This window comes from Argopecten irradians, chromosome 7 (assembly GCF_041381155.1).
Source record: "Argopecten irradians isolate NY chromosome 7, Ai_NY, whole genome shotgun sequence".
Lineage (NCBI taxonomy): Eukaryota > Metazoa > Mollusca > Bivalvia > Pectinida > Pectinidae > Argopecten > Argopecten irradians.
In genome coordinates this window covers 14,453,574-14,480,423 of record NC_091140.1, presented here as the reverse complement: position 1 = coordinate 14,480,423, position 26,850 = coordinate 14,453,574, and the positions used below count along the sequence as shown (strand labels likewise).

General features: G+C 34.9%; 1 protein-coding gene across 2 annotated transcripts in view; it reads left to right on the top strand.

The window, feature by feature from the left end:
• Positions 1-4,378: 4,378 nt before the first annotated feature.
• The window catches only part of LOC138327627 (phosphatidylinositol 3,4,5-trisphosphate 3-phosphatase TPTE2-like), a 31,229-nt gene continuing 8,757 nt past the window's right edge, over positions 4,379-26,850 (top strand). The window contains exons 1-10 of one of the 2 annotated variants that reach the window (XM_069273888.1): positions 4,379-4,675; positions 14,539-14,796; positions 15,652-15,858; positions 16,258-16,350; positions 17,004-17,170; positions 20,051-20,115; positions 21,696-21,719; positions 24,539-24,599; positions 25,143-25,224; positions 26,175-26,325. In XM_069273888.1, coding sequence (XP_069129989.1) covers positions 14,555-14,796; positions 15,652-15,858; positions 16,258-16,350; positions 17,004-17,170; positions 20,051-20,115; positions 21,696-21,719; positions 24,539-24,599; positions 25,143-25,224; positions 26,175-26,325 — 1,092 coding nt within the window. In that variant the 5' untranslated portion in view covers positions 4,379-4,675; positions 14,539-14,554. The remainder of the gene's footprint in view (positions 4,676-14,538; positions 14,797-15,651; positions 15,859-16,257; positions 16,351-17,003; positions 17,171-20,050; positions 20,116-21,695; positions 21,720-24,538; positions 24,600-25,142; positions 25,225-26,174; positions 26,326-26,850) is intronic. The other variant, XM_069273889.1, reaches the window with a different exon arrangement.

Below are 26,850 nucleotides of genomic sequence, written 5' to 3'. Positions count from 1 at the left end.
AGGATACAATAGTGCATATCGCAAGGTTAAACATTCATTGTTTCTGAACATATTTTGTCCATTGTATATTTCATCATCACTGAACTAAATCGTATACTGTTAACCGGCTACTTAATTTCGCGAATTCCGTTTCAAAACAAGTTCGCGGAGAATAACTTTCGCGGATCAGACCATCGTTCTACTTTCATTACTTTTCCTGACATAGTGTATTTATTAAGTTTTACAGATCTTATTTTGTGAAACAGATTATAGCCGTTTACCTGCGTTTGTAATTAGAAGGTATCTCATTCGTATGTGTTAATCACTATACAAATATGTACAGTACCATAGAATAGAACTCACGATCACACACAAATAAACAATTGAATCCACAAGTATTGGCGACGATCAGTATGCCTGGAGTTGTCTTTGGGTACTAGTGTAGTTAAAACAAAACAAAACAACATCTAAAAAGGATGTAGCTATAAATTAAGATTTCCGTCTGACGTGTCATGGCGGCCAACACAAACACCGTCTCATGCGGACGGTAACGTTCTGGGAATATAAGGTTCAGTTTTACTGAACTTTGAAGAGTTTATTTAGGTTGAATATAGATATTTTACTTCTGAACAAATATAATCATCTTAATGCTAACAAAGCATTTTTTAAATATACAGCCATACTTGTAAATGTATCGATCATAATTCGCGGAGATAAACTTCCGCGATTTTTAGTCAATCGCGAAATTCGCGAAAGCAAATCGCACGCGAATAAAAGTTGGTTTACATTTTTTGTCCACTGGTGTCAATCTTTTAGTATTCCGTATTACCGGAATCAACCCGTCTTTATAAATACATGTACTTCGATTTTAGAAATTTTCTGATATATGAATGCACATTTGATGTATCCCTACTTTCCCTTTACATTATATGGCTATTGAATACACACTCATTATATTAACAAGATAATAATTTACATATAATTACGTTATGATTGGTGTGTATGGATCAATATAAGTCTGACTGTTAAATAATGGAAAAAGGTTCCCTCTGAATACATTTGAAGTAAATAATATGCATTTAGTTTGACCTTTGCACTTGATTTGACCTAGATAAAAGACACGTATCGCGGATCAACCAGAAGACGCTTCTTCTTATGTAGTACTGACTTAGTCAATCATTACTACTTAGTGTCTGATCGCTATTCTCCTCCGATACATTGTTTTAGTCCTTACATATGCCTTTTGAGTTCACCTAGATATATATATGGTACGTATCGACTACTAACCAAAAGACGCTCACTCTCTAGGAACGCTTACATAATATCCATGCCTTATTTAACAACTTCGTGTTCGTCTTTTGTTTATTATCATTTTGTTTTTTATTTTTTAATTTTATTGACTTATTTCTATGTTTGTCATATTGATATTACCTATGTAAATATCATACTATGAACAAATCTTATATATATTCTTTCTTGTGTTCACATAGACTGACCTAGACGCCTCGCTCTACCAATATACATGTGTCACTAAATCAAGCGTCCACACGCAATCAAAGTACATAGTGCTCGTTACCGTTCCAGAGGTATAGCGTGCTAAGAGAGACAGATGGTATTTTTCGTGTACACAATTACAATTACGCCTTGAGTTAAAAGGAAACACCTATCTTATCTGCACGAGTAGAGACGCTGTAGCCTGATACTGAATCTCTGTAATCAGGGAAGATCACTGGATGGAAATAAAATTCACTGGATGTTTGTCGGAATGAATTTCGTGTACTGAATAGATAGTTCACCGTAGTTCTATGCATTTGTGTCCTCGAGTAGAAGCTCTCGAGCGTAGAAATCCTGCAATTTAATTTCGTAGACAACATAATCTGAATTAAACCTATATTCCGCATCTTTAAATTAAAGTATAATTGCTAACCAGAGCAAAACATCTATTTCAAGTAAATTTCAACAATGTTGTAAAAATAGTTATTAATGATTGTTTAGGTTGAACTGAAAATAATAATAAGGCTTGATAAGGTGTACATTGATCCCATATAAAATACCATAGCTTTAATCGTGTGTTACAGATGTGAAGTATAATTTCACAAGACAAATGAGACATATCAAATGACAAATAACAGTTTGGGACTGTTAAATATTATGATAACTAAATGGCATAAATCGTCAGTGCATAAACAACAATATCAAAATATTATCCAAGTATAACCGAGAACTTTGCATAAAACATCACCAGCTGACAAATGACGCAAGCAGCAGACAAATGATAAATTGTACAGAATGAATTCTGCATGTCGTACCCATTTAACTGCTTTATCGACTGTTCGTTACTTGGTTTTCTACAAATATGAATCCTTATACTAATGCGAACAAACAATAACGATGTTTTATAGACCGGTCATGACGTGATAATACACTTAGACTGACGTGATATTATATCGTTTAGATCGATTGTACTACTAATCATATATTTATACGTCCAATTATCAACAGCTTTGAAATATTTATATATCAGTAATGTTTCTGGGGATTTTTACCTTGGATACGTGTAAACGATCCTGGCGTTCGGTTTGTTACGTACAGACTATGAATAGCGAGTATGCGCAACTGCTCATTTATAATTCATTTCCGGAATATGTGCATTACTATTTTTGTCTGAGCTATGTATTGCATCCTTCTCATAATTGGATTTGAATGTGGGCTGTGCAATATTTCAATTTAATGTATGGAGTAAACTCAATTGCGTTTATGATATATTAAAAGGCAGTAGTCAAAACAACTGTGACGTCATAGGGCATGTCATACTTGACATCAGATACGCGTTCAAGGTTACGATTGTCTATACTTACTTTACAGAAAGTGTGGTACCTCTATGTTAGTTGTCCTAAAAGTTTCAGCATATCCATGTTGTTTTCATACAAACAACTATGATCATTTAAGGACATTCAGGTTTAGGAGGAGCTAGGGGAAAGACGGAGTACCCAGAAAAATTTATCTACTTACATTGAAACTGCCCAACTTGGGATTCGAACTCGTAGCCCAATGTTAGACAACCAGACGCCGCTTTCATTTTCGGTATACCCAGCCCTGGACTGTGTCAATGCGAAACTTAAGTCTCTGTAGATGTGTGGAACAATCTATGAAACGTGTGGTCCTTTATTATGTACATTTCATGTAGATTCAATTGATATTCGAAATACGGTGTGTTACTTTGAAGTTGGGCATCACTCTCTGTAAACTTCAAACGAAGTCTCTGTAGACGTTGTGGTTTTTCTCCTAAAAAAATAAGTTTTGCAATGGCATAGTCAAGTGATGCAAGCACGGTGATGATTACTGCGATAAAATTCGTTATATTTATTTTCTTTAAACGATATTTCGTGACAAGGAATGCAATAGACATTTCATATACAAATTTGACCTATTTCTTTAAGTACATTAGCGTCGTCAATTGCATTGCACTCGCGATAGTTGGAATATGGTAATGTATTTCAACTAAAGCAATGAGAGTCCTCGAAATAACTGTCAATTATTGCCATAAATCAATGGTTTTTACATATAATGCAGATTGATACTCAATATTCGGCTAATGCCGTGTGCATGATTTAATTACCAACTGAAAGAGTTTTCAAGATACATTGTTGCAGTATCCTTAAGGGAAAATGACAATGCAATTAAGACAATGATATAAGTAAGTTTACCAGTAATGACATTAATCCTAAATCGACCAGTTTTTACTGCAGATCACAGATTCTCCCACACAGGGTGTTTCCACTACCAGAAAAGTTGGCATTCTTTTTACTACAGAGCGTAGTCGGCGAGGCATTGCGCTATGAGTTTTTTGTAATAACTGTATATTTGCTTATTTTTTCATGGAGAGAAATATTTGCGCATTTGTCTACTTCTAACTGATGTAAGGTTATACAGGTTATTCCACTTACCATGCCATTTTATTCCTGGGTATTTAATTTCGTGGAAATTAACTTTGTCGCAAATATAGCGAAATTATTCCCTGCGAATAATAACAACTTTAAAGTAATTAATGTCAGTATTCTGTTGGTGTTAGGGCTTTTAAATCTCTGCTCATGTTCAGAGATAGTTTTGTGGGATTTTGGGGGGAAAAACCTTAGGAAGTCCTAGGATCCATGAATGTAAACTTTGGTCAATAATCTCACGCATAAACCAATTATTTTCTTTCTTACCTAAAGGAGTTTTCTGGAGAAATATATATGCTGAAACCGCATATGGTATGTCATATCACTAAGTATCATGCCATGTAGTTACCCGTGTACAAAGCATGCTTGATTTATTTTCCTCGGCACATGTGATAATGTCATTGATTACACAGGATGCCGCGAGTTTAAACCCGATCTACCAGGGCACACGTAGGCAATTGTTGGGCAGGTAACGCCTTGATAGTGCAAATGCTAATAGGCCTTAAAACTCTGGCTGGATACCAACCCTTTGTGGCCCCAATACCAACAGAGTTACGGTCAGTCCTACTGTATCAGTTATTGTTCCATAGAGACATCACAAAGCACCAATGGCGGACCATGTAGCTCGAGTCAGATACTCATCTCTGGAGCCGCGTGCGGTTGTGCTATGGTGACGGGAGGCTGGATCAGTGTGTATAGTAACTCAAGCGGAACGCCGCGGAGGTCGGTGAGCGGGTACACGACAGTAGATTAAGGTAAGTGCCGTTAGAAATTGTGACACAAGCAGTCTTAGACTATGGTTCTCATTACCAAAATTAGTTTTCTAGTGAATATGATGGAAATTGATACTCTTTCCATTGAAGATTTTAAAGTGTTTTATACAACGTGTCAGCCAGGGCGGTATTTAGTTGTACCGAGTGTATGTGTCCTTAATGAGATCATAGAAATTACATGGGGAACACTTCTAACAACATTCAGTGGTTGTATACTAGTACTGTTTCTGGCCTTCAGCTATCTATTATTAGCTTTTATCAATAATTCTAATTCGATTAGTACAATAAGGAATTAAAACTAGTAATTGGTTCCAATGTCACCATTGAATATAGACACACAGAAAGGCAATCAATACAACTGAAATTAGTCTCGGCTGATGCTAAATTACTATTTAGTCATATATTATCTATGAACTCCGAATATTAATTACAATGCTTTACTAGTTGAGAAATGACTGATCGTTCAGAGTTCACGATTATGCCGAGTCGAAATGGCACTTAGGGAATATTTCCGCGAGGCATTATCATAATACGTGCGCCCCTATCATTAAAAACTGATCAGCACGAAATACATGCATGTACGCCACAGCCGAGTCGACGCAAATAAAAATAATCCCAGAGGAACTATTGCCGTATACGGGTGAATCCTTATTGAATGTGTGTACTTATAGTGTTTTACTGTGAAAGGGAAAAACGAAATAAAATCAGGTTCCAATGTCAGTGAAATTCCCATTTAAAACCAAAATCGTCTCATATAAACCCCTCTATAATCAATAGACTACACACGGTGATGCTATGTATATTGACTTATGTATTAGTGCCGAGAGAGAAGGTGATTTTAATGCTACGTTGTTCTTGCCTAATCTAATATTTGACTTTCACTTTGCTTAATGCTAACCATGCATGTTGCTTGTGGTTATGTCATGTGTAAATACACTGTAACATTATTTATCGGATCTCTTAGTAAATGTTTTATTCTATCACATTAATTCCTATTTTGGACATATGCATGTCACCTCAATATGACCTCGCCCTATAAAAATAGATATATTGGAAATCTGTCAATAGGTTGAGCAAATAACATGTTTCATTAAAAGCGGCAATGTGCAATAAAGCATGTTTACATTTTATTTTGCTACAAATATCAACACCCGTTCGGGAGTGCTTCACGCGTTTTTGTGTTTGAGTGCTGGTGATATCCATTCCAACTGCCGTTGTCAATATAAATCGAACATTAATGTTAATAATAATGAACAATGCATTCGACATCGTATCTCTTAGAACAAATTAGAGCTATTTTTCCGATGGTATGGTATTGCCGATTTAGTTCACAAAAAACTTTCGTGCCACGGTATCGATATTATGAAATCCATGTGTCATGTAACACAATGATGACAACCAACTGTTGCTCCTAGCGACCGTAAAATCGTTTTATTATTTTTATAACTCTTAATTTTTAATTGAAATGTCATTTTAAATGCATGATCATTTTTTTTCTCGGTGATTGTATATACAAGAATACCAGCGTGCTCGTAGAAACGTAGGGTATTACAGTACTGCCAATGTATAAAGAGGCAACATAAAACTTAAGGTAAAAAGACAAAATGTTAATCGGCATGTGCAAAGGACATATAAAAGATGAAATAAAAAACAAGAACAAAAGAGAAAAAATATGTTTTACACTATTAAATTCCGAAAGACCTTAATATGAATATTCATGAAAATGAATCAAAACTCGACGATCAACTTTGACGAAAATAAATAAGAATATTGACTGGCAGGTATTTTGCTGACATTACACCATCCTCGATACACCAGGGTTTACTATTACTCTCTGGACTATGTCATAACGAAAATTAAGGCATTTTTAGATAAACAAAACCTGACCATTAAAAGAACCAAAGAGACTTCCTTTTGAAGATTACTGAGAACAATGCCCAATTTCAAAGGTATACTTTCAACCACAGTGTACAATTGTTCGATTCCTTTCATCAAAAGACTAATTACCTGTCTCATTTGTCATCGCACACAGAAATTTCAGTTTTGATATGACATAGTCCAGTGGTAGATGTAACGACAGTGATAGTAACCCCTGGAATATCGAGGATGATTGCCATTGGAACTTAAGGTTTGATAAGTTTTGACATTATCTCGCTATTATGATTTGTAAGTAGTTGTGGAAGACTCCGGCATCTCTTTTAGTGTATATAATTCAATAAGTTCTTTTAGTATTTACCATAAAATATCAGCTTCACAAAATACATCACGTGGTTGGCAGGTTAGTTGGTCGAGCGTGACACAACAGCAAAGGTCAGTTAGGATGGTCTCCCTTTGTCTACATGTTTGGAGATTGTGGTATATTCGTGTCTCCGTGTGATGTTGGAGCTCTTGTAACTTTGATGATATCTCACTAAAGCATGACACCAAAGACACCAAACAGCATATCCAACACGGTCACATTATGTCTGATGAAGAAGTATTGAAAACAGCGAACGCATGTGTTATTTATGGGAGCAAAACAGAAAGGTGAATGTCAAATTATGCATTGGAATAACAAATAAAGTAGACTTTGAAACAAAGAAAAAACGAAAACCATGTCATGACCAATTGGCACAAAAAGTTTCAAGTGACTTTTTTAATTATTCTAGTGGCAATAAAAGAGCAATTGACGTGAATAAAGGAAACAATATATTTCACTTTCAGAAATACCGATTCATTCCCTTATGCTTAGAAAATGTAAATGTTTAAAGACAATAGAAAAATTAACGTATTTTTATCAAATTATCTTATGGAGAGAAAAGTAATGTTGGTCGTTTTAAAATACACTTAGGCATTTGTATTTTTTAAATAATAAAAAGGTTAGAAGTCGATAAAAGGAACATAGTTTTAGTCTTAATGTAAAGCATTGCACACCACCATGATGTATTTCGGGACTCAGAGCTTCCTGCTGGTAAAACCAATCGGTCAAGGTTACCAGCCAAATGTATGGACCGATTACCAGTATGTTTGTTTTGTTATTTATGATTATATACTCGTTCGGCTAGCTATGTTACGTACACTCCTGCTGTTGTAATGTGACATTACCCCCGGATGATTGTCTAGAAATTCCATTCCTTAATTAATATAACTTGGGGACACCACATTTTTGTTGACAAATGAAATGCAGAAACAGTTCTACCTTCAATGAACCTGTATAAACCTAATTTGGATGGTGTTTGGTGTGCCCAATCGTGTTGTGTTTGTTTCTCTTTCAATTTCCTAGTAATTGTTTTTCTAGACGTATACTTATTCTGTGTTACCGTTTGGTAGTATTTCTTCCTTACTTTCGAATTCTACCTCGTCAATAACATTTGCTGATATTTTGTTGTTATGTATATTGAGTTTTTGATTGGGTCGACCCGTATCGCCGTTGCTGATTTAGTTTTTTAAGCACATGCATCCCAGCAGGACAAAACAGCTATATGTTTCGGATTTATTTCAAGGTGTATTTCGTTGCAGACATCAAAATAATGATTTTTTTTTTAAATGTTCGCTAGCTTCAAAATACATCTATGCTGTAACTCTAGATGAAAAGTTGATGAAATATTCAATGCATTATTGACAATTCTCTAATATTTCATGCAATTAGTAGATTAGCATACACTGTAGAAAGGTATAAAATTACTGAGCCATTCCAGAACTATATGGACCGTAGCATTTGGTAGTTCTGGGCGAAACAGATATTACATCAGTATTCATGCTAAATCTGGTACCATATCGCCCTTCATAGATAACTCATGATTTTAACTTATGATAGCTATTCTTAATTGACATACGCTTCATGTTTAAATAGAGACAGTGTTTATTGTCTGACAAAACGAAAGCGAGCTAGTCTTTGACCAAATAAAACTATTTATGGCTGAATACGCACAAAACTATTGGCAAAGTCATTAAACGCTCAGTAATTTATTTATCTTACAAAGTTTACGAGAAATCGTCAGTATTTACTATAGCTTTAGGTATTTTTATCTATGTTTTTGTTTTTTAAGTTAAGTGAAAATTTCGAGATGTAATTAAGTGTCACTAATGCGAAGTTTATATGGATGTCAATTTGATCATGATAGCCTGTTAATGGAATTTTACTTAGCGACGACTACCACTAACCTCACTAACACAAATTGACCCAGTTTCACCAATATCCCATGCCATAACATTTCCCTTTGGAATTATTACGAACGCTTTAGGTATACCTTTTCTTGATTTTAAAAAGGTTCTATTAACGGATAATGAAATATAAATGAAATTTGAAATAAGATATACAATGTAATATTTGTATCAAAGCCAAGTAATTGAAAGTATTAACAAATTCAATTCTAAAATATATGTAAATTATAATGTAATAATCCATTCGTCATCTTAACCTTGTGGTAAATGTCTAGTGACCTTAATTAGCTGTCACAAGGTCACACCCTGACACGGGATCTGTTATATTGTGAATGATGACACATCACCGGCTGTAAATAAATATATGGTAAAGTTTAGTGTATAAGCCGTTAGCACCGTAAATTCATCTCCGGCCTCCTTTTCCCTGTAGATTTCGTAAAGGCATTGGTAGGTTGCGAAAGGCTCCGTAGATGCTTACTCATCCAGTATATAGGAAATTAGTCGATTTAAGGGATTTTTTATTTTATGTGGATATACTGCAAGATAATCGGTTTATAAGAGTACAGTCTTGTTATTTTGTTATATATCCACACCTAAACAGTTCATTTTTATATAACCGCGTGAAATTTCCATTGTTTTGAATTTTTTTTCTCTAACAACAGGAGACGTTGTTTCTTTACGTTATCAGACAGTATCCTTTAGCAAAAACATATCCTCGTTCTCATTTCGCTTTTCTTCCTCCAATTTTACTAACACTTCATCTTTCACCACCTTTTGAAATATCGTCGGTGGTCCGTTCTTCCTCCCGTCCGTCAGTCCGTTAACAAATCTTGTTAGCACTATTTCTCAGAAAGTACCGGACTTCTAACATTTTATATACAGGTTTCCATAGGGCCCTAGTTTCGCATATTGCATTTGTGGACAGATCGGTCAACATCCTTACCTCAGGAATGTTCAGGAAATTCCATAATTACGTCAGTATGTGTGTACGGTCACTCATCTCGCCTAAATATACAAAATATCTGTTTGTTGGAGAACAATTCTGGGAGCGTCTAAGCGAACAATGAGTAAACAGGTCATGTACAGGATTCCAGAAAAAAACCCATTACAGGTAGCCTATCCGAAACAGTTTCACCAGCTTTAACTCCGTCTTTGCATTCAAAATAGGCCTACATACACGTACTTGCAAACACATGTCTTTCCTCCGTACAATAAAATAAAAGTCATGACTATTAAGAGTTTAGTATATATCGCGTTCGTACACCGATACATACATGACAAAACTATTTCAAAGATTATAGGATAGATAACCACGTGCACGCATATATATACATCTCTTCGCATCTGTAGCAGTGTGCAGCCAAGCGTGAAGGCGTGATCATGACCACATCAAAACAAAAAACAGTGATCTAGGGTTGGCTGTTCTATTGTTAAGAGGATTAAGTGCTATTTTATAACGACATCTTATCGTTTGGTTGTTTACGCAAATTAAATGAAAAAATCGAAAGGTGTTTAGAATATATATAAAATGAAATTATAAGGGTCAAAGAAGTAATATCAACAAGAGTTTCCAGATGACACGGGATCCAATAAAACGTAAGTATGTTGGATACGAATTACTTCAAATGGTAAATATGGGACAAGGTAAGTAATTCCAACCGTGTGGACAAAACAAAATTGTCAAATTTTCGAGGCGATCTGCCCCTTTATCAAGACAAACAAAACGAACACGATTACATAATAGGATACGAACAGTAATGCGGGACAAAGCAGACAAATATTAAACTATATAGCACAATGGAGCGCAATTTGCCCTTCGGCAGTGGCAGCCGAAGGCCGGATCTACAAAAATGTATCCATGCTGTTTGGCAGAACGCTAAAATATGAGCGATGACTGGAAAGCGTGCCACGTGTGACGTCAAATGTGTGGCGAAATTTATATATATACAGTGCTCATTGGCTATCCCAAAGGCATTAACGAACGTTAAATATACTTATCGACATCAATTGATCACTTGCTTTTCAATTAATTATCCCTACTTCCAGCATTTTCCCGTTCTGTTCTACGCATTTTTGATCCTTTACATATGCTGCCCAGCAAAAGGCGACTAAATTTGGGATTTGCTTCTTTGTCAACACACTGAGAAGATAGGCGACTAAATTTGCATCCTATACCAATGAGCAATATATATATATAAATTTCGCCACATATTTGACGTCACACGTGGCACGCTTTCCAGTCATCGCTCATATTTTGTCGTTCTGCCGAACAGCATGGATACATTTTTGTAGATCCGGCCTTCGGCTGCCACTGCCGAAGGGCAAATTGCGCTCCATTGTGCTATATAGTTTAATATTTGTCTACTTTGTCTCGCATTACTGTTCGTATTCTATTATGCAATCGTGTTCGTTTTGTTTGTCTTGATAAAGGGGCAGATCGCCTCGAAAATTTGACAATTTTGTTTCGTCCACACGGTTGGAATTAATTCCTTGTCCCATATAAAATGAAATTGTAATACATGTACGTAATATTTACAAGATTTTCTGTACTAGTACCTGTACTTATATAATTTGTAATACATTGCTTTTTCTGCTATAATATATTGAAACCACTGAAGCTTACAATTTTTCGTTACTGTAAAGGAAATTTCAGATTTGTACAACCCATTTCAAATAATTCGACTGAACTAAGCCTTCCCATCTTCTCCTCCCGGTAGGAGTTATGTTATTTTTTTCATTATATTGTACAGATCAATGTGAAATATTTAATGTTAGTAGGAATAAAATTTGACATATCTCAGAGTCAGCTTAATTCAGGTGTTCTCTGATAGCAGATAATAAAACCGTGATATTCCACAAATTTGGTACTAATCTGATAGATTTGTATGAATTCGTCAAAACAGTAAAAAGTAAACGTGTCACTATCCTTCCTTAAATCATATACTACAATTATGTTTTCCTTGAACCAAGCCTTAAAAGAACAGTTTTGCTACCAATAGTCATATTTCAAAGTAAATTATCATGCCCAAGCCTTATAAAAACAGTTTTGCCACCAATAGTCAAATTTTAAAGTAAATTATGTCAAAGTAAAATTTCTGAGTGAATTTGCGATCCGAATTTTAGACCTATCCTTGGTGCAAATTTGCTGAACAACTTTCCATAATGTGTAATGAGAAGATATTTACAAATTGTAATTAAAAAAGGACACTGATGACAATATCTGTCTTTTAGTTAACGGGTGTCATTACCGTTTGCTAGGATATATGTTGTGATGTACTACAAACTTGATAGACATAGAGAAACAATATGGTTATTTAGTTTTATAGTTTATAAATATACATTAACGTACTTGAAACTTGATAAAGCATATACCGGTAAACAGCTGATAACTAGAGATTCTCTCTCTCTCTCTCTTTCCCTCTCTCTCCCCTCTCTCCTCGCTCTCTCTCTGATATTTTGCCAAACTAGTAATAGTGAAGTTATGAAGCATGAAGGACATCCTTTATGACAATATACATTAGTTATATATGTTACACGGTCTGACAACCATTATATCTTGTAGTTATAGATAGTATGGTGTTCTTAAACTTGCTATATACATAAGACAGCATTAACAAACTTATGTTTGTTAAAAAGGAAATCCTTGATGTCATTTACATTAGTCATTAAAAGTCAAATACATGTATGGTATTGCTTAAACATTATATGAGATTTTATATGCATATAACCAGTAAGTTTTTTCTTGATAGATGAAGAATTTCTGATCCTACACTTAGCATATATGCCTGTTTATACATATATAATAAGTTGGGTTTTTTAAAATCAATTTAGTTTGACATTACAAGTAACGTAAGTGCATAAAACTTTTTTTTATATATCAATTTGACTTTGTCAACATAAATACTTCCTCTTTGATTGAAGGTTCTGCACTGAAATGCATTATGTGTATATAGAATAACTGGACCTGTACAAAATATGTGAAAATAAGTCAATGTGATAAATTATTACGACGAAAAAACCCAATTACTTGTTTTAGTTTTTCAGTCTTAGTTTAAGTCCTGTGTTCTTTGGATCGTTTTCTAATTTGCAGTTATACTGATAATATAACAACTGACTTATCAATCTTTAACACTCGAATCAACTCCTATCATCCAGAAGTTTTACCGCTTCAGTACTTGCAGTACTTTGATTATAGTTAAAGATTGTTACCGCTATTTCTCATAAAGCAATGGAGGGATCTTTTTCAAAAAAATTGCATGTGTAGGTTCCCCTAGTGCCCTAGTTATGCGTATTGCATTTTGAGTTCGATCGGTCAACAAGATGGCCGACAGGCCGACATCTTCGATTATTTTTGTTGTTGAAGTTTGTTACCGCTATTTTCCAGAAAGTAACGAAGGGTTCTTCTATCTCATATTTCATATGTAAATTCCACTAAGGCCGTTGTTGTACATATTACAATTTGGGACCGATCGGTCAACAAGGTGGCCGACCGGCCGCTTTCTTGGATTTTGATAGCCAGAATTTGAAAAGCAGAGAAAAATCCCTCTTTCATTTATCAGATATAGATCATTCTTTGGTGGGCGCCGAGATCCCTCTTGGATCTCTTCATAAACTCTTAAGAACCAAATTGTGTCTTCTTAAGACATTCACAAGGAAAATATCTATCAATATTTGAGCTACAATATCTAAAATCACAATATTGACATAATGGTTCCAAGAACGATATTTCCTACAATTCCTATTTTTCGCTGATGCTTTGCTTTAGAAAATTTTAAATTAAAGAACTCCCTGTTGAAATTCACCCGATTCAATGTGTTGATGGTTTGGTTAACATAGAATTATCCTTTTTCCATCAAGAAAACTGATTATTTAAAAAGGGTAACCTTGTTAAGTCGCGTAATCTGTAGGATAATCCGATAATTACATAGGACGAGGCTTGTTATGTCATGTTAATTACGTGCTACCTGGATATGCGACAATACCATGTCGTCTGCTTTTCAATTACTGATCTTATCCCAGGTAGTAACACTATTGTGATCAGATCTCTTGTTTATTATCCCAATCGATACTGCCTACTATAACACTCAGGAGACATTCTAAGTTGTAACAGCATTAATATTGCAGATACGTATAACGTATGCCTCTGTCGAGGTCAGCATTGCTATCTTTGGAATTACACTGTAGTTTCCTGCCCTGTGTGTTTTCACCATGTAGCCGTTCCGCCCCATTCCTGTAAGGTAGGAGATCGTCGCCCTGTCTCCTGCTGGCTTATTCCACACGTTACCATTACGACTGTACACTATACTAAAATCGATCAGATGGTAATAAGTCATTCATTAATCAGACAGCACTGAAACTTATCTACACACGTTCTACCAGGCCTTACAACTACACGAACACCCTTGATGGGAGTCAAAGATTTATTTTACACGGTACCATTTCTGGTGGTATTTGCTATCATAAGGGGGTAGTTTCATGTAGTCCCACTGGACCTTATATGCAGTTTGACTTTTATTTCTACACTGCAGTCTAGTCATGTCAGCATATTATTCTGAAAGTACCGTCAAATGTCACATTTGTTATTCACAGTCTGACATTTGACGGATCATTAACAGTCATATGCGATGGCTTTTATTATATTTTTGCACATTTGGGCCCAGTATTCCCATCTCTCAAACTAAATTGAAATGTTGTATTTGCAGGGCGTTGGAGTACAAGATGGCGGAATATCACATCGTCAAGAAGGACGATGATGTCGACGATCCTGGCGATCCACAAGTGGTTGTTGATGTCGGGAACTCCAAAAATTCTCGTTCAAACGGCAAACATCCGGAGGGTGATGACGTGATGGTTCTTATCGGAAATGACGTCATGGATGACAACAATGACCACCCACAGAGCAGCCACCTCCTCGGGGATATGACTGACACGGAATGGACCTACCCTGAAACAAAATGCGAGTAGGTCACATTTTTATGTTAAATATGCATACATGTATTTTCCAAACTTCGTTTGTAGAACTTTGATTTCGTCGAACATCGTTTTTATTTAAAGCGTTCATGCGTTATCATTTGCTTTAAATATCTTAACATTTTTAAAACATTTGTCTCACTTCAAGATACAGAAGTCTAGCTTGACTTTGTCTGTATCATTTACAACAAGGGAACGTGTTCCTGTGAGAACATGAATAAACTGAGATGTGTTTATTTAAATAATAAACTTAAATTTGTATACTGTATAGTCTATTCCCAGTTTCTATGTGAAGTATACAAATCTGAAATGTATAACCATATCCTGTGTAAACATATCAATTTATTTTAAAACTAAGTAAAATGAAAGGGATCATACGCGTGTGTTGGTATGAAACTAGGCCTACGGAGATTTTTCTCTATATCGTTATAATCCTTATAGAAAATGTTTTGCTTGAGAATTCTCTTAATCGTTATAATCCTCAAAGAAAATGTATTGCCTGAGAATTCCCTCAATCGTTATATTTCTTATAGAAATTGTATAACTTGAGAATTCCCTCAATCGTTATAATCCTTATAAAAAATGTATTGTCTGAGAATTCCCTCAATCGTTATATTCCTTATAGGAAATATATTGTCTGAGAATTCCCTCAATCGTTATATTGCTTATAGGATATATATTGTCTGAGAATTCCCCCAATCGTTAAATTCCTCATAGACAATGCATAACTTGAGATTTCCCTCATCTTTGCGATATTTTATAAAGGTGGATCCGGGTATTAAATATCATTTCAAAACTATAGACCTATGATACTATATTATATGTAATATATATGTATTTTCCAGTCGTATCCGGATGCGGATAGGATCAGTGATGGAGCATGTATACTTCCGGTTTTGTACGATTCTTCTCATCCTGGTGGACATTGGTGTGGTCATTGCTGACCTTCTCACTCCGGATACTGTCCACTACCACCTGGCCTTGGAAATCGTGTCCAGAACCATCATCAGTTACTTCGTGCTGGAAATATTTCTTAGAATATTCTACAAAGGGTTCGTATTAATTTGGCTTATCTGATTTAACGTTTTAGAACGTGGAGGCAAGTGGAGTACCCGGAGGAAAAACACCAACCAACGGTCAATACTAACAACTGCTCTGCGTGGTATTCGAACTCGCAATTTAATGGCCGTGAGCTGGTTGTAATATGTCGGGACATCTTAATCAGTCGGTCTCAATGGCCCCGGGCGGGTATTGGAAAGGCTTTGTTATAAATAGATACCAAGGACTCAAAATTTAAAGGTATTCTCAAAATACCATTATTTTCATTAATTTTTATTATATCACAGCGAGCTCGCTCTTAAAATTTGTTGCTTGATTTTAGAAGCATACAAAAATGTCAAAGTAAATTTTTCATGTCAGGTCATTGTGAAATCGGCATTTTCTTATTTCAGTAACAAATTCTTCATGCACTGGGCAGACATGTTGGACATGCTCGTCGTCTTCGCCACCTTCATCATCGATCTAGCTTTCAGCGACTATGCAAGGTGAGATCCGCTATAAACATCTTCAATTCGTTGTCGAAAATCCTATAAAAATCAACGCAACGATGAACAAAAACTGTTCTCTCATCCCAAGGTGGTATCGTGTGGCATTGTAATTTCCTTCTTCGTAATTATACGCGATAGGTGTTCAGGGACAAGGTAGTGACGAAATCGCAATAAAGAGTAATATGAGATCGTAAATATCAGATTTGATTGGTAATTCGTGAGAAGTAGTGTTATTCGTTGTCACTGTCCTTGTCAATGTCTTTCGTAATTATACAGAATAGATATACACGGACAGCGGCGTCAAGGGATCGCAATAAAGATTATTGCAGTTTCGTAAATACAAGACTTGTTTGAAGTTTCGTGAAATGTGGTCTTTATTTCATTATCACTTTTCCCGTATACAAAGCCGCGGAAGAGAAATAAAATAATCCGCACATAGACTTCTTGTAAAATCTTAATCTATCTGACCTTGTGATGGAGATAATATCTCAAAACATATATTTCCCAGTGCATACTGTCCATATGGGACCATTAAAACAATATCGATCTTACAGTTAGCATTACCTGTTGACTTTCTGTTATGTATATAAGCCTGCTGTATTTCATACATGATTATGTCCGGAATGGTAATGACCATTTTTAAAATTCAGATTAGGCGTTGCTGGGCGATTTTTACGGATTATCCGGATCGCACGTGGAATCTATATCATGTCATCAGAGTACAGACATTTCCAAGAAGCCACGCGACAAATGAGGGCACAAAACAAACAACGATATAGGAAAGAGGGATTCGACCTTGACATTTGCTACGTAACTGGTACGTGAATTTTATCTTTAGATTTAAACACTATTACATGAGAACATTCGACCTGACCTTTGATACCCAACTACATCGTAGTAAGTTAACAATCGACCTAGAAATTTGACCATTATCAAGCTAGAATCTCGAACTTTGACGTTTCAAAAAGGTTATTGAGAAAGTTCGGCATAGCCATTTTTTATACAATTCAGAAGTTAATTTACTGTCGACAATAGAAACCCAGTCTTAGCGTCTTCTAGTCACAGAAAGAGGAGCTTTTGACCCTGACCTTTGCTACAAAAACAGATAAATGAAAGCTTTAGTTAACATTCTAGTTTGAGAATTTTCTGGTCTACAAAAGGTACAATTTGACGATAACATCTGCATTTATAGGTTAGACACTATCTGCCTACAATTCTAAACGTGTAAATTCGCCGTTTGCCTTTGCAATACTGCATGGTAAATCGCTGCAATAATAGAACTAGTGAGTTGTCCACTTTAAACTCAACCTTGACCTTTTTCCAGCCATTCGAAAGCGTAAATGACTTCAACATTTGCTGGGTTTGTACGTCGTAAATCACCGCTTTCGTTGAAATCGGGATTTTATCTTCAATAGACTCTGGAAGTTAACAAACGATCTTGACCACCGCTATGGTATCGATTTCCTTAAACTTCACATTTATTTTCGGACCTATTATCCCAGTACATGTAACTGATGACAATTCTGTAAAGTACCTATGAATGCTTTTTACAGTAAAATGAAAATCCATGTGTCAACCTGGATGCTTTCGATCTGGATAAAATAGAATGATGATTATTGTATCATGTCTAATATTCATTAGTATCTTAGAAACTACTATATTTTGTAACACTATCTCTAATTTAGAAGGAACTCATGACAGAGCCCACCACGAAATAATAGTGCATTCAATAATATATTAGTTTTCAGCAACCAGGTTTTGTTGCGTGCTAGGCATGGTCAGTGATAAGCGAGTGAGGTCCGGTCGGACCACATAAAAATCAATTAAAGGAAAGAAATTACTACACATGTCCGCCAAAGATAATAAATTGAGTCAATCGTTAAACACTATTGCATGCTTAGACGTTGTTTTGTCTGTGACTGAGGTCAACACAAGCGAGAAATCGGCGTAGTCTGGTGGATGTACTCAGGGGATAAATAACAAAACATGTTAATACGTTTGGTATTGTAATGGTTTGAAGAATTCTGAAGATTACAGACGTTTTGCTTGCAAAAATAATATTGGGTACTATTTTGCTCACGCAAAAAAAAAATATTAAAAATGCAATACAATAAAAGAATTTTGAGACAGATCTATTATCGATTTACTAACAGAAAATATACCGTGGAACTATATTCGTTATTTTCTCGAGCATGATTTTTTTCGGAATTTCACAGGACAAGGCTATGATCGCCAAAATTTTATCCGCGAAATATTTATAAATATATTGATAGTCATATAGAGCATGAAAGCCAGATCTCGAAGATTTAAAACTGCTAAAATTAAATTTTCTCGTGTTAAGTCAGATTCGCGAAAATTATGACCCACGTAAAAGACACGGTAATACATAATTTTCTTAAACATTGTTTTGTAAGGGGACCGACGGAAATACACAGAAGCCGACTAAAACTATACATTCGAGAATAATAAGCGATACCCGTTACGTGTACAATAATGGCAATATACAGAATGTATCCAATGTTTTATAATAGACATCCAAATCACCGTATAGAATGTGATACAAGTTAAGAACACCACATGTAGGTCAATGTGAAATAAACAATAAATAATTCATCATTGTGATAGATTCAACATGCTTAAATCAATAGAATATACCGCGGTGGTCTCTAATTACATGTCTATATATCACACTGAATGGATTGACATGGCCAGATATATGTATAGCTCCATGCAGTTATGGAACCTATTACTTTATTCGTTTGGAAATTTCAGGAAAACGAGAGTGTGCCTTTACGTTTTGCTAATGTTTATATGAATAACTAGCAGGATGTGAAGGGTGATTAAGTGCCGAAGCTCCACGGAAGTTGTTTTTACTCTAAGACATAATTGTATAAAGTGAACGTCATTAGACCACGATGTCGATCAAGATGTCTATTTAGCTACAATTTTAGTCATTTCTACGGTTTATGTCCCGATGACATTTGAATTTCCAAACATGTTTATGGTACACATATTTTGAATATTATGAATACCACACTCAATTCAAGGACATATGAACAGTAATGCAGATATTCACAGAAATCAAAAGGAACAGAAGAAAATCAAACCAGATTATTCAGTATATGTCGACTGATCTTTTCTTCTATGGCTCAAAATTCATTTTTATGAGCAGCTTCAGGGAAACAATCATAAGAAATACTTGCATATAACATCTTAAAATAACATTTTATTAGACTCCTCTCGAAGTATTACTTTTTGCTCGCCAAGACTCATTTGATATTATCTCATATGAAATAAACACAAATGTCACATAACTACAACAACCTACATTTCGAACGGTCTCAAGGTCAAAAAGGTTGCAATAATAAAGTACTATTTTGTCCTGATTTCATGTCAATACGCTTCCAGCCAATGAAAAGCACTCTATATTATATTACGAAAGCACTGGATATCAGATGAATTTTGTGATAAAAAAGATACAAATGCCAACTTTACGGGTGGGGTTGTAGTTGTAAGCCATTAAGGCGTCTGACCTTCTAACGTAGTTTACCACATACAAGTCGCTGTCCAATGACGATGCGCTGTATCTTGCATTGGTCTATACTAGTCGCTCCTATAATATTTTCTCTTTGTATTTCAGCTTCACGTGATGACTTAATCTATGGCAATATCAGAATGTGTTGCTGTCTTATTTCAGATCGCGTCATAGCGATGTCCTTCCCTTCCACTGGTGTCCGAGCCATGTACAGAAATCCTATCCGGGTAAGCCCGGCGTACTTTTTGTATTAATCATAACTGAAAATATATTAATCGGCTTTTTTACTTTAGTTGTACCTAGTACATTTGTATATATAACTTTGTGAATAGCTTTATTGGTTTATTTGATATCGCCTGTACTGGTTGTCGTTCAATGTATTTTACTGTGGACCACATTATTTTCGCGAGGTACTAATTCTCGCGTTATTTAACGTTATTTCGCGAGAGAGCTCAAACGCGAATTCAAATATTGCATTAGTTAAAGGGACAATATACTCAGGCTAATTCTTTTCCAGAACTAAGAAGCAAACTATGGCATAAATGTATTGTTTTACATTTCTTATGAAACACATAACATAAAATATTGACAAATTCTACGTCATTGTTTAGCATTTTAATTGATACCGTTGTAATTACAAATCGTTGATCAATACGATTAAGCAAGTACAATATGTACGCTGTACCCATATCCGAGCCAAAGTCACGCACGTTAAAAAATGAACTACATAACCACTGTGGAGGTGATAAAATGATTTTTCAGGCAAGACAATTCACATAATAAGGTAAACACACTACTGTCAGAGCGATTTGAGCAGTTCTAGATGTGTAATGGCAGACAGCGAGTGAGTTTGAACATTTCACACGCATTTTACCACATTTCACACGCATTTTACCACCATGGGCTTTTCTAGCATATGACAGTAAAACCGACTGATCAAATTTCCTATAGAACTGGGTTTTTCCGATGTATGTACAAATTTAATGTTCCATTAGACTGAATTGTCCCTTTAAAGCGTTACAGAGATGTACACACGCCAGCAAGAACCCTTTGTTTTCGAATTAATGAATTGAAAAAACGAAGACGCGGAATAGTTTGTACACGAGAATAAAGTGGTTGACGGTACATTATATATTTATAATAATTATGTATCATATTATTCTTTTTTCAATATATATTAACACATAAGCTTCCTCCTGTATCTAATCATCTCCATTACAAAATCTGCTTAATAGGTAAGCATGGATTGAAATTTCAGATTTTGCCAAATTTTCATATTTCTGCCCGACATTTGTATAACATGTTTTTAATTTGTTAAATTATGGAGTTATTCATCTCGTATCTATAAACATTCAAAACAATATGAACCTATTACTTAAACTGAATAAGTAATCAAACCTGACTATAACGACCAAGGTACAGAGGGGAAGTGGTCGTTATAGCCAAGTGGTCTTTAAACACAGGTTGAATTTAATTGTGTTGAAATCGGTTATTTGGGACCATAGAAAAGTTGTCATATTAAATAATGAGGTGGTCTTTATACAGAAGTGGTCGCTATGAGAGGTTTTACTGTATTGAGATCAGACAAATGTGTACAAAAATATTTTCTACCAATTTTAAAATTCTAATTCATTCCTACCACAATTATGAACGATAAAATAGGAAATAAAACTGCTTTTCCTGCTTAATATAACGACCCATCCTGCATGTTGTTGGTCCATCTTCGTAGCCTTGATGTTCATCAAATATTCCTCTGAACCCCTCCCCTGTCATAGATATCTTTATATAATATGGTATTCTATTATAGTCGGAACATATGAAACAGTTAGTTGTAAGTATGTGTATTGTGACATCTTCTCCAATCCCTCTGTGCAGCACCCAACCTCAAACTGAATGCCATTTTTCATACAGCATACGACCCTTCTCCATGAGATGTTACACACCATTGAAGCTCTTAACTGTTAGAAGAAGTACTTTGTAGTGTAAATCATTTCAAAGTAGTCCATCACTGTTGAACTGGAAATGAAACACGGATTGTTGATGTTTGTTTACCTTTAATCTATTAGAATATAGTCATAGAACAATATTGCCAAATTAGAACATGATTGACCTGTCCGACTTCAATATGTGGTAGTGAAAAAATCAGCTCGTAGATATTCATTCGAAGGTTTGATTACAAAATTAAAATTATAAATACCATGTCATCCATGACTAACTTTGATAACAACATTGCCATGCTAACTTCGAGGTCGAATATAAAATATTTAGTAAACTCTCCTATCTTGAATACTTTTTATGATATGAATGACACGACTACGAGTGTATCAAATCTCTCTATGTCTCTTTCTAAGTAACAACCTGCAAATGTCGTGAGACATCATGGCAATCAACATTAAGCATTTGTGTTAACTATTTCGTAATTTCTTAGATAATGAAGAAAAATGAAACTCGTACACAAACAAAAACACACCTTTAACACACGAACGAAAGGATCCTACTAAGAAAAATCACTAAGTTACCTTTAAACTTTCTGCCTGAAATATCATGTAGAAAAGGTCGCTTTCTGGCCACATTGGAATGTCAAAGAAAGTTCAAAGAGGAACAGGGCATATTTTTTTCTGTTAGTTAGACATGTATTTGCAATTCGGTGAAAATATGTGGAAATCTAAGTGAGGGTGTGCTTAGAATAGCTCTACCGGTGATCCAGGTGAAATGTCTTATATAAGTATAGTATAGACATCCACGACATTGACACGTGAATTTGTATAAAAAAGCAGAATATGACAAATGATAAAAAAACATAATTTGTTAATATCTTTATGCTAATATGGCAAAAATAATTAGCATATCATGTAAAGTGTTTGATTGTTTAATGAATATTTGTCAGAATAATATTGAAATATTGTACATGTATGTTATGAGGCCACGGTGTTCGAGTGGAGGATTTTAAGATGTCCCAACATATCACTGTTCGATAATGGTCCACTGCATCACTAATAATGCGAGTCGTTTTAGGATTATGAATCCCATATAGTTGCAGTTGCAAGTCCTTGTAATGACCGTTTAAGATGGTTTTTCTCCGGGTACTTCGGTTTTCCTCCACCATCTAATACCTGGCATATCTTTAAATGACTATTGCTGTTAAATAAACAAACCCATCCAAATATAGGGCTTAACATCTTAGCAGGACTCTCATAATAATGATTAGACCATTAACCACAAACATATCGTAAAATCCATGTAAGAGAGTGCATAATTGCATAAAAAGTCTATTTAAAGATGCTTCACCGCTGACAAATGGTATTTTTTCACTATCAAAAACAGGAGCAGACGATTTAGTAGTTTTCTTCAGTTATAAAAGTTACAAACTTAACATCATTACCACCATTGAAAAGTATGAGCTTCTAATTTTACGTCAAGTTAAAAATATGAATTGCATCCCGAAAAAATTCCGTGGCACTATATCCGATATGGAATGAAGCAATGCTTACGCATGTACCATAGGCATCTTTAAGAATAGAAAACCTATAAGTAATTTTAATTGAGTCTATCTGTAACATAAGGATTGTTTTATTATTTTCATTCATTATTACTCGTTGTTTTAATCAACTCATGCTTTAATATGTTGATTTACTAATTGATCCTATGTTTGCCGTGATAAAATCAGAATAAAATAATCATGGAATCTAAAAACGGATAAATGGTTTGTCATAGGTCATGTTTATATTAGAACTAAAAAATCTACCTTATAATATTGAATCAATAGTTTGCATTTGTTTCATTACTATTGTTAGTTTGTTTCCCGTTTTTTGGTTAATGCGCACCCTATCCTGAGAATGGAATGGGATTTTTCCTTTTCTCTTTTTTTTCCTTTCTCATTTTATTCTTATGGCATCTTTTTTTAATTTGTCTTCTTCTTGGCATGATTTGATATTCATTTCAGTTGAAAAATTATTTTGTTTATACGGTTCTAATACAGTTACGAAATTCATCTCAATTCAACAATCGCTATATATACCATTAAATTTTCAATTCGAGCACCGAAAAGATGGGGTCGGGGTTAATCTATGTCAACTCATAACGGTGTTATAGAGAAAAGATACCCTGGGTGTACTGGGAAATAAATACCTAGATTATTTTCCGTGATAACAATTCTGCAGGATTGAAAAATAAATATCCATATTGATCCTAACACTATTTATGTTTTGACTATATTCCTTACCATCCGTAAAGAATATGAACATATAACAGATAAACATTTCATGTTTCTCTTTTCTTTTCTTTTAGCATACCATATTTATAAGTTACGCTTATTTTGCCTTCAATCTTTCTTGCCATACTTTTCTAGATGGTCAAAAATCGTCAATCATGAAGTACAGGAAGTGGTGAAATCAACTATGCACCATTTCAATACCAACAAGAAAAAGATACCGTAAAATTAAAACCTTATAAAATGCACGGTACCGACCGAAACATTTTAGAGGATGGTGAGTCCGCTAAAGAGTGGAAGAACATGCTTAACATCAAAATTAGCTTTAAAACGTCATGAATCGGATATTATGTCTAATTTCCCCCTTAAAACATGACTTTATTGTATGATATTTACAGAAAATGTAAACATGTCTATATGTGTTTCCTTTCATTATCTAGGCCGTAGCTAAATTCCTCGACACCAAGCACACGGACCACTATCGCGTCTATGACCTCTGTAGTGAGTATTTCCTCATAAGGTATTGAAACTTGTTAATTCGGTTAACATTCTATCATATTAACCTGGTTATCCAAAGTCGATATTTAATAATTTTTATGTTCATGTTCTAACATTCCATGCTTATTTCACTCTAGTAGATAATGTTTAAGATTAGGTGCCCGCATACAAATAGGCTAAATTTCAAATATTGGAAAGTAAAGTTACTAACGATTTTGATTACGAACACTATTTCTTTGCAATTGGATTGAGCGTCACGTTCAGGCGGAGAGCACACATTTTATTGAAGAAACTGTTTTAAAATTCAGTACAGAAATAAAACATTATTGATAAAATTGTATTTGAGTTAATCAGTAGTCACATATAGATAACATATGATATCGAACTGTGATTAATCTTGATATAGAAATCTCTCGCTTAAGCACACTTTATAAAGGTTGTTGATTCACGTAAAGTGGTTTAATGATATAATTTGTCATGCTAATTAAGTTGAGTTATTTAAACAAGATATCTGCAACAACAATCAATCATCTTTTTCTGTTTTAGGTGAACTCAACTATGATAGATCTATATTTCACAAACAAGTACGCAAGGTGAAGATTGATGATCACAATGTCCCTAGATTAAAGTAAGTTTCTTGGAAAACAAATTTTGTTCTGTACTGAAAAAAATGATTTTTTTAAGTATTAAAATATTTATAAGAAATGCAAGAGCGAGTCTTGTATAAATAACTATGTCCTTGTGTCTGTCTGTCTCTCCGCACGTACGCTGTTGGTTTCCAGAGATTTCCTCATTAACCGGGAGGGCTTTTCATTTATTCCACACGGTAATTGCTGGTATTATGTAGATTTGCATGTTTCTGCCTGAGAAATCCTAGATGGTCACTATAGCCCTTCAGGGGTCAAAGTTTAAAAATCATTCGATTTCATCAATATTAGTCAAAATGGTAAAGTAGGGTTTTTGGAAAGTCAATCATTTTTAGGAATCTGATCAATGACAATGATTATATGGGGATGGTCTGAGTCACTTCAATGGAGTACAAGTAAACACAATCACGTCGAAGGGGTGCGAGAACTAAACAAATGACATTTTGGAACATTAAGGGGTTCAATTTCAGTGGAAAATGATATATAAGACTTTGGGGTTAACGGCACCATTTTCGAAAAGCTATTACGAAAGGACTTCAATTTCTAAATCAAATTAAAGACCTTGAGGCAGTTTGCCACATTTACTGCCCCTAAGCACCACTTAGTTGTGGAAACCTTTCTCATAGACGTCAGTTTTCTGCAGTCTGATTAAAACCATATCTAGATTTCACGTCGGTCCGGTAAACCTCCTCTCTGTTACCGGAACGGCGTGAGAATCAAAATATGATTTTAATCAGATTGCAGTTTTCTAGGTTATGTTTATCTTTCTTTATCGTATGTCAAAATTTACCTACTCTGACAGACATGTAATTTTTAAATAAAACGTTATTTTCGCACTACTTTATCACATATTACTTATCATTTTTTGTATCATTTCTACTCCATATATGATAGGTTTTCTCATTTTGTCTACATTGTATTACACCCACAGAGATATAATGGCGTTTTGCCTGGACGTACGAGAATGGCTGACTGCTGATGAGAAAAACGTCATCGCCGTCCATTGCAAAGGAGGGAAGGGACAAACTGGAACGATGATCTGTACTTGGCTTATACAAACAGAGCTATTCACCGAAGTCCAGGTACTAATGCGTATCATTCGCTCAGAGGTCAAGGTCCTGTCGTGATATTGATTGTTCATAACGTACTGCTCTAATAGCATAGTTTGTGTCAACCAGTAAATCTGGTGAAGCTGTACTCACAGCGAGCTACGATAAGTTTTTGATTCGGTGTAAAGTTACCCTCAAATCAATCATCATGTGGCATCGTACTACTAGATTTTTTTCCACAATGACACATCTTTATTCTAACTGTAATAAAAAGGAATCGATTTTTTTCCGGTCATGACATCCATTGTTACCCCCAAAGGGGTTTGCTCCACAGTTTTTTTCCTCAGTCTAGGACTAATTATCTGGATTTCTGTAGCTTTAATAGGAACACACGTAGCACACAGGCGCCATATTGACAATATCCAACATAATTGTCCCCAATTATTTCACAAAAAATAATGATTAATTTTGGTCTCCACCGTTCGATGTTAAACCAATAAAATATTACCAGTGAACTCTATAAACTGAACTTCAAAATAAATATTAAAAAATTCAGAA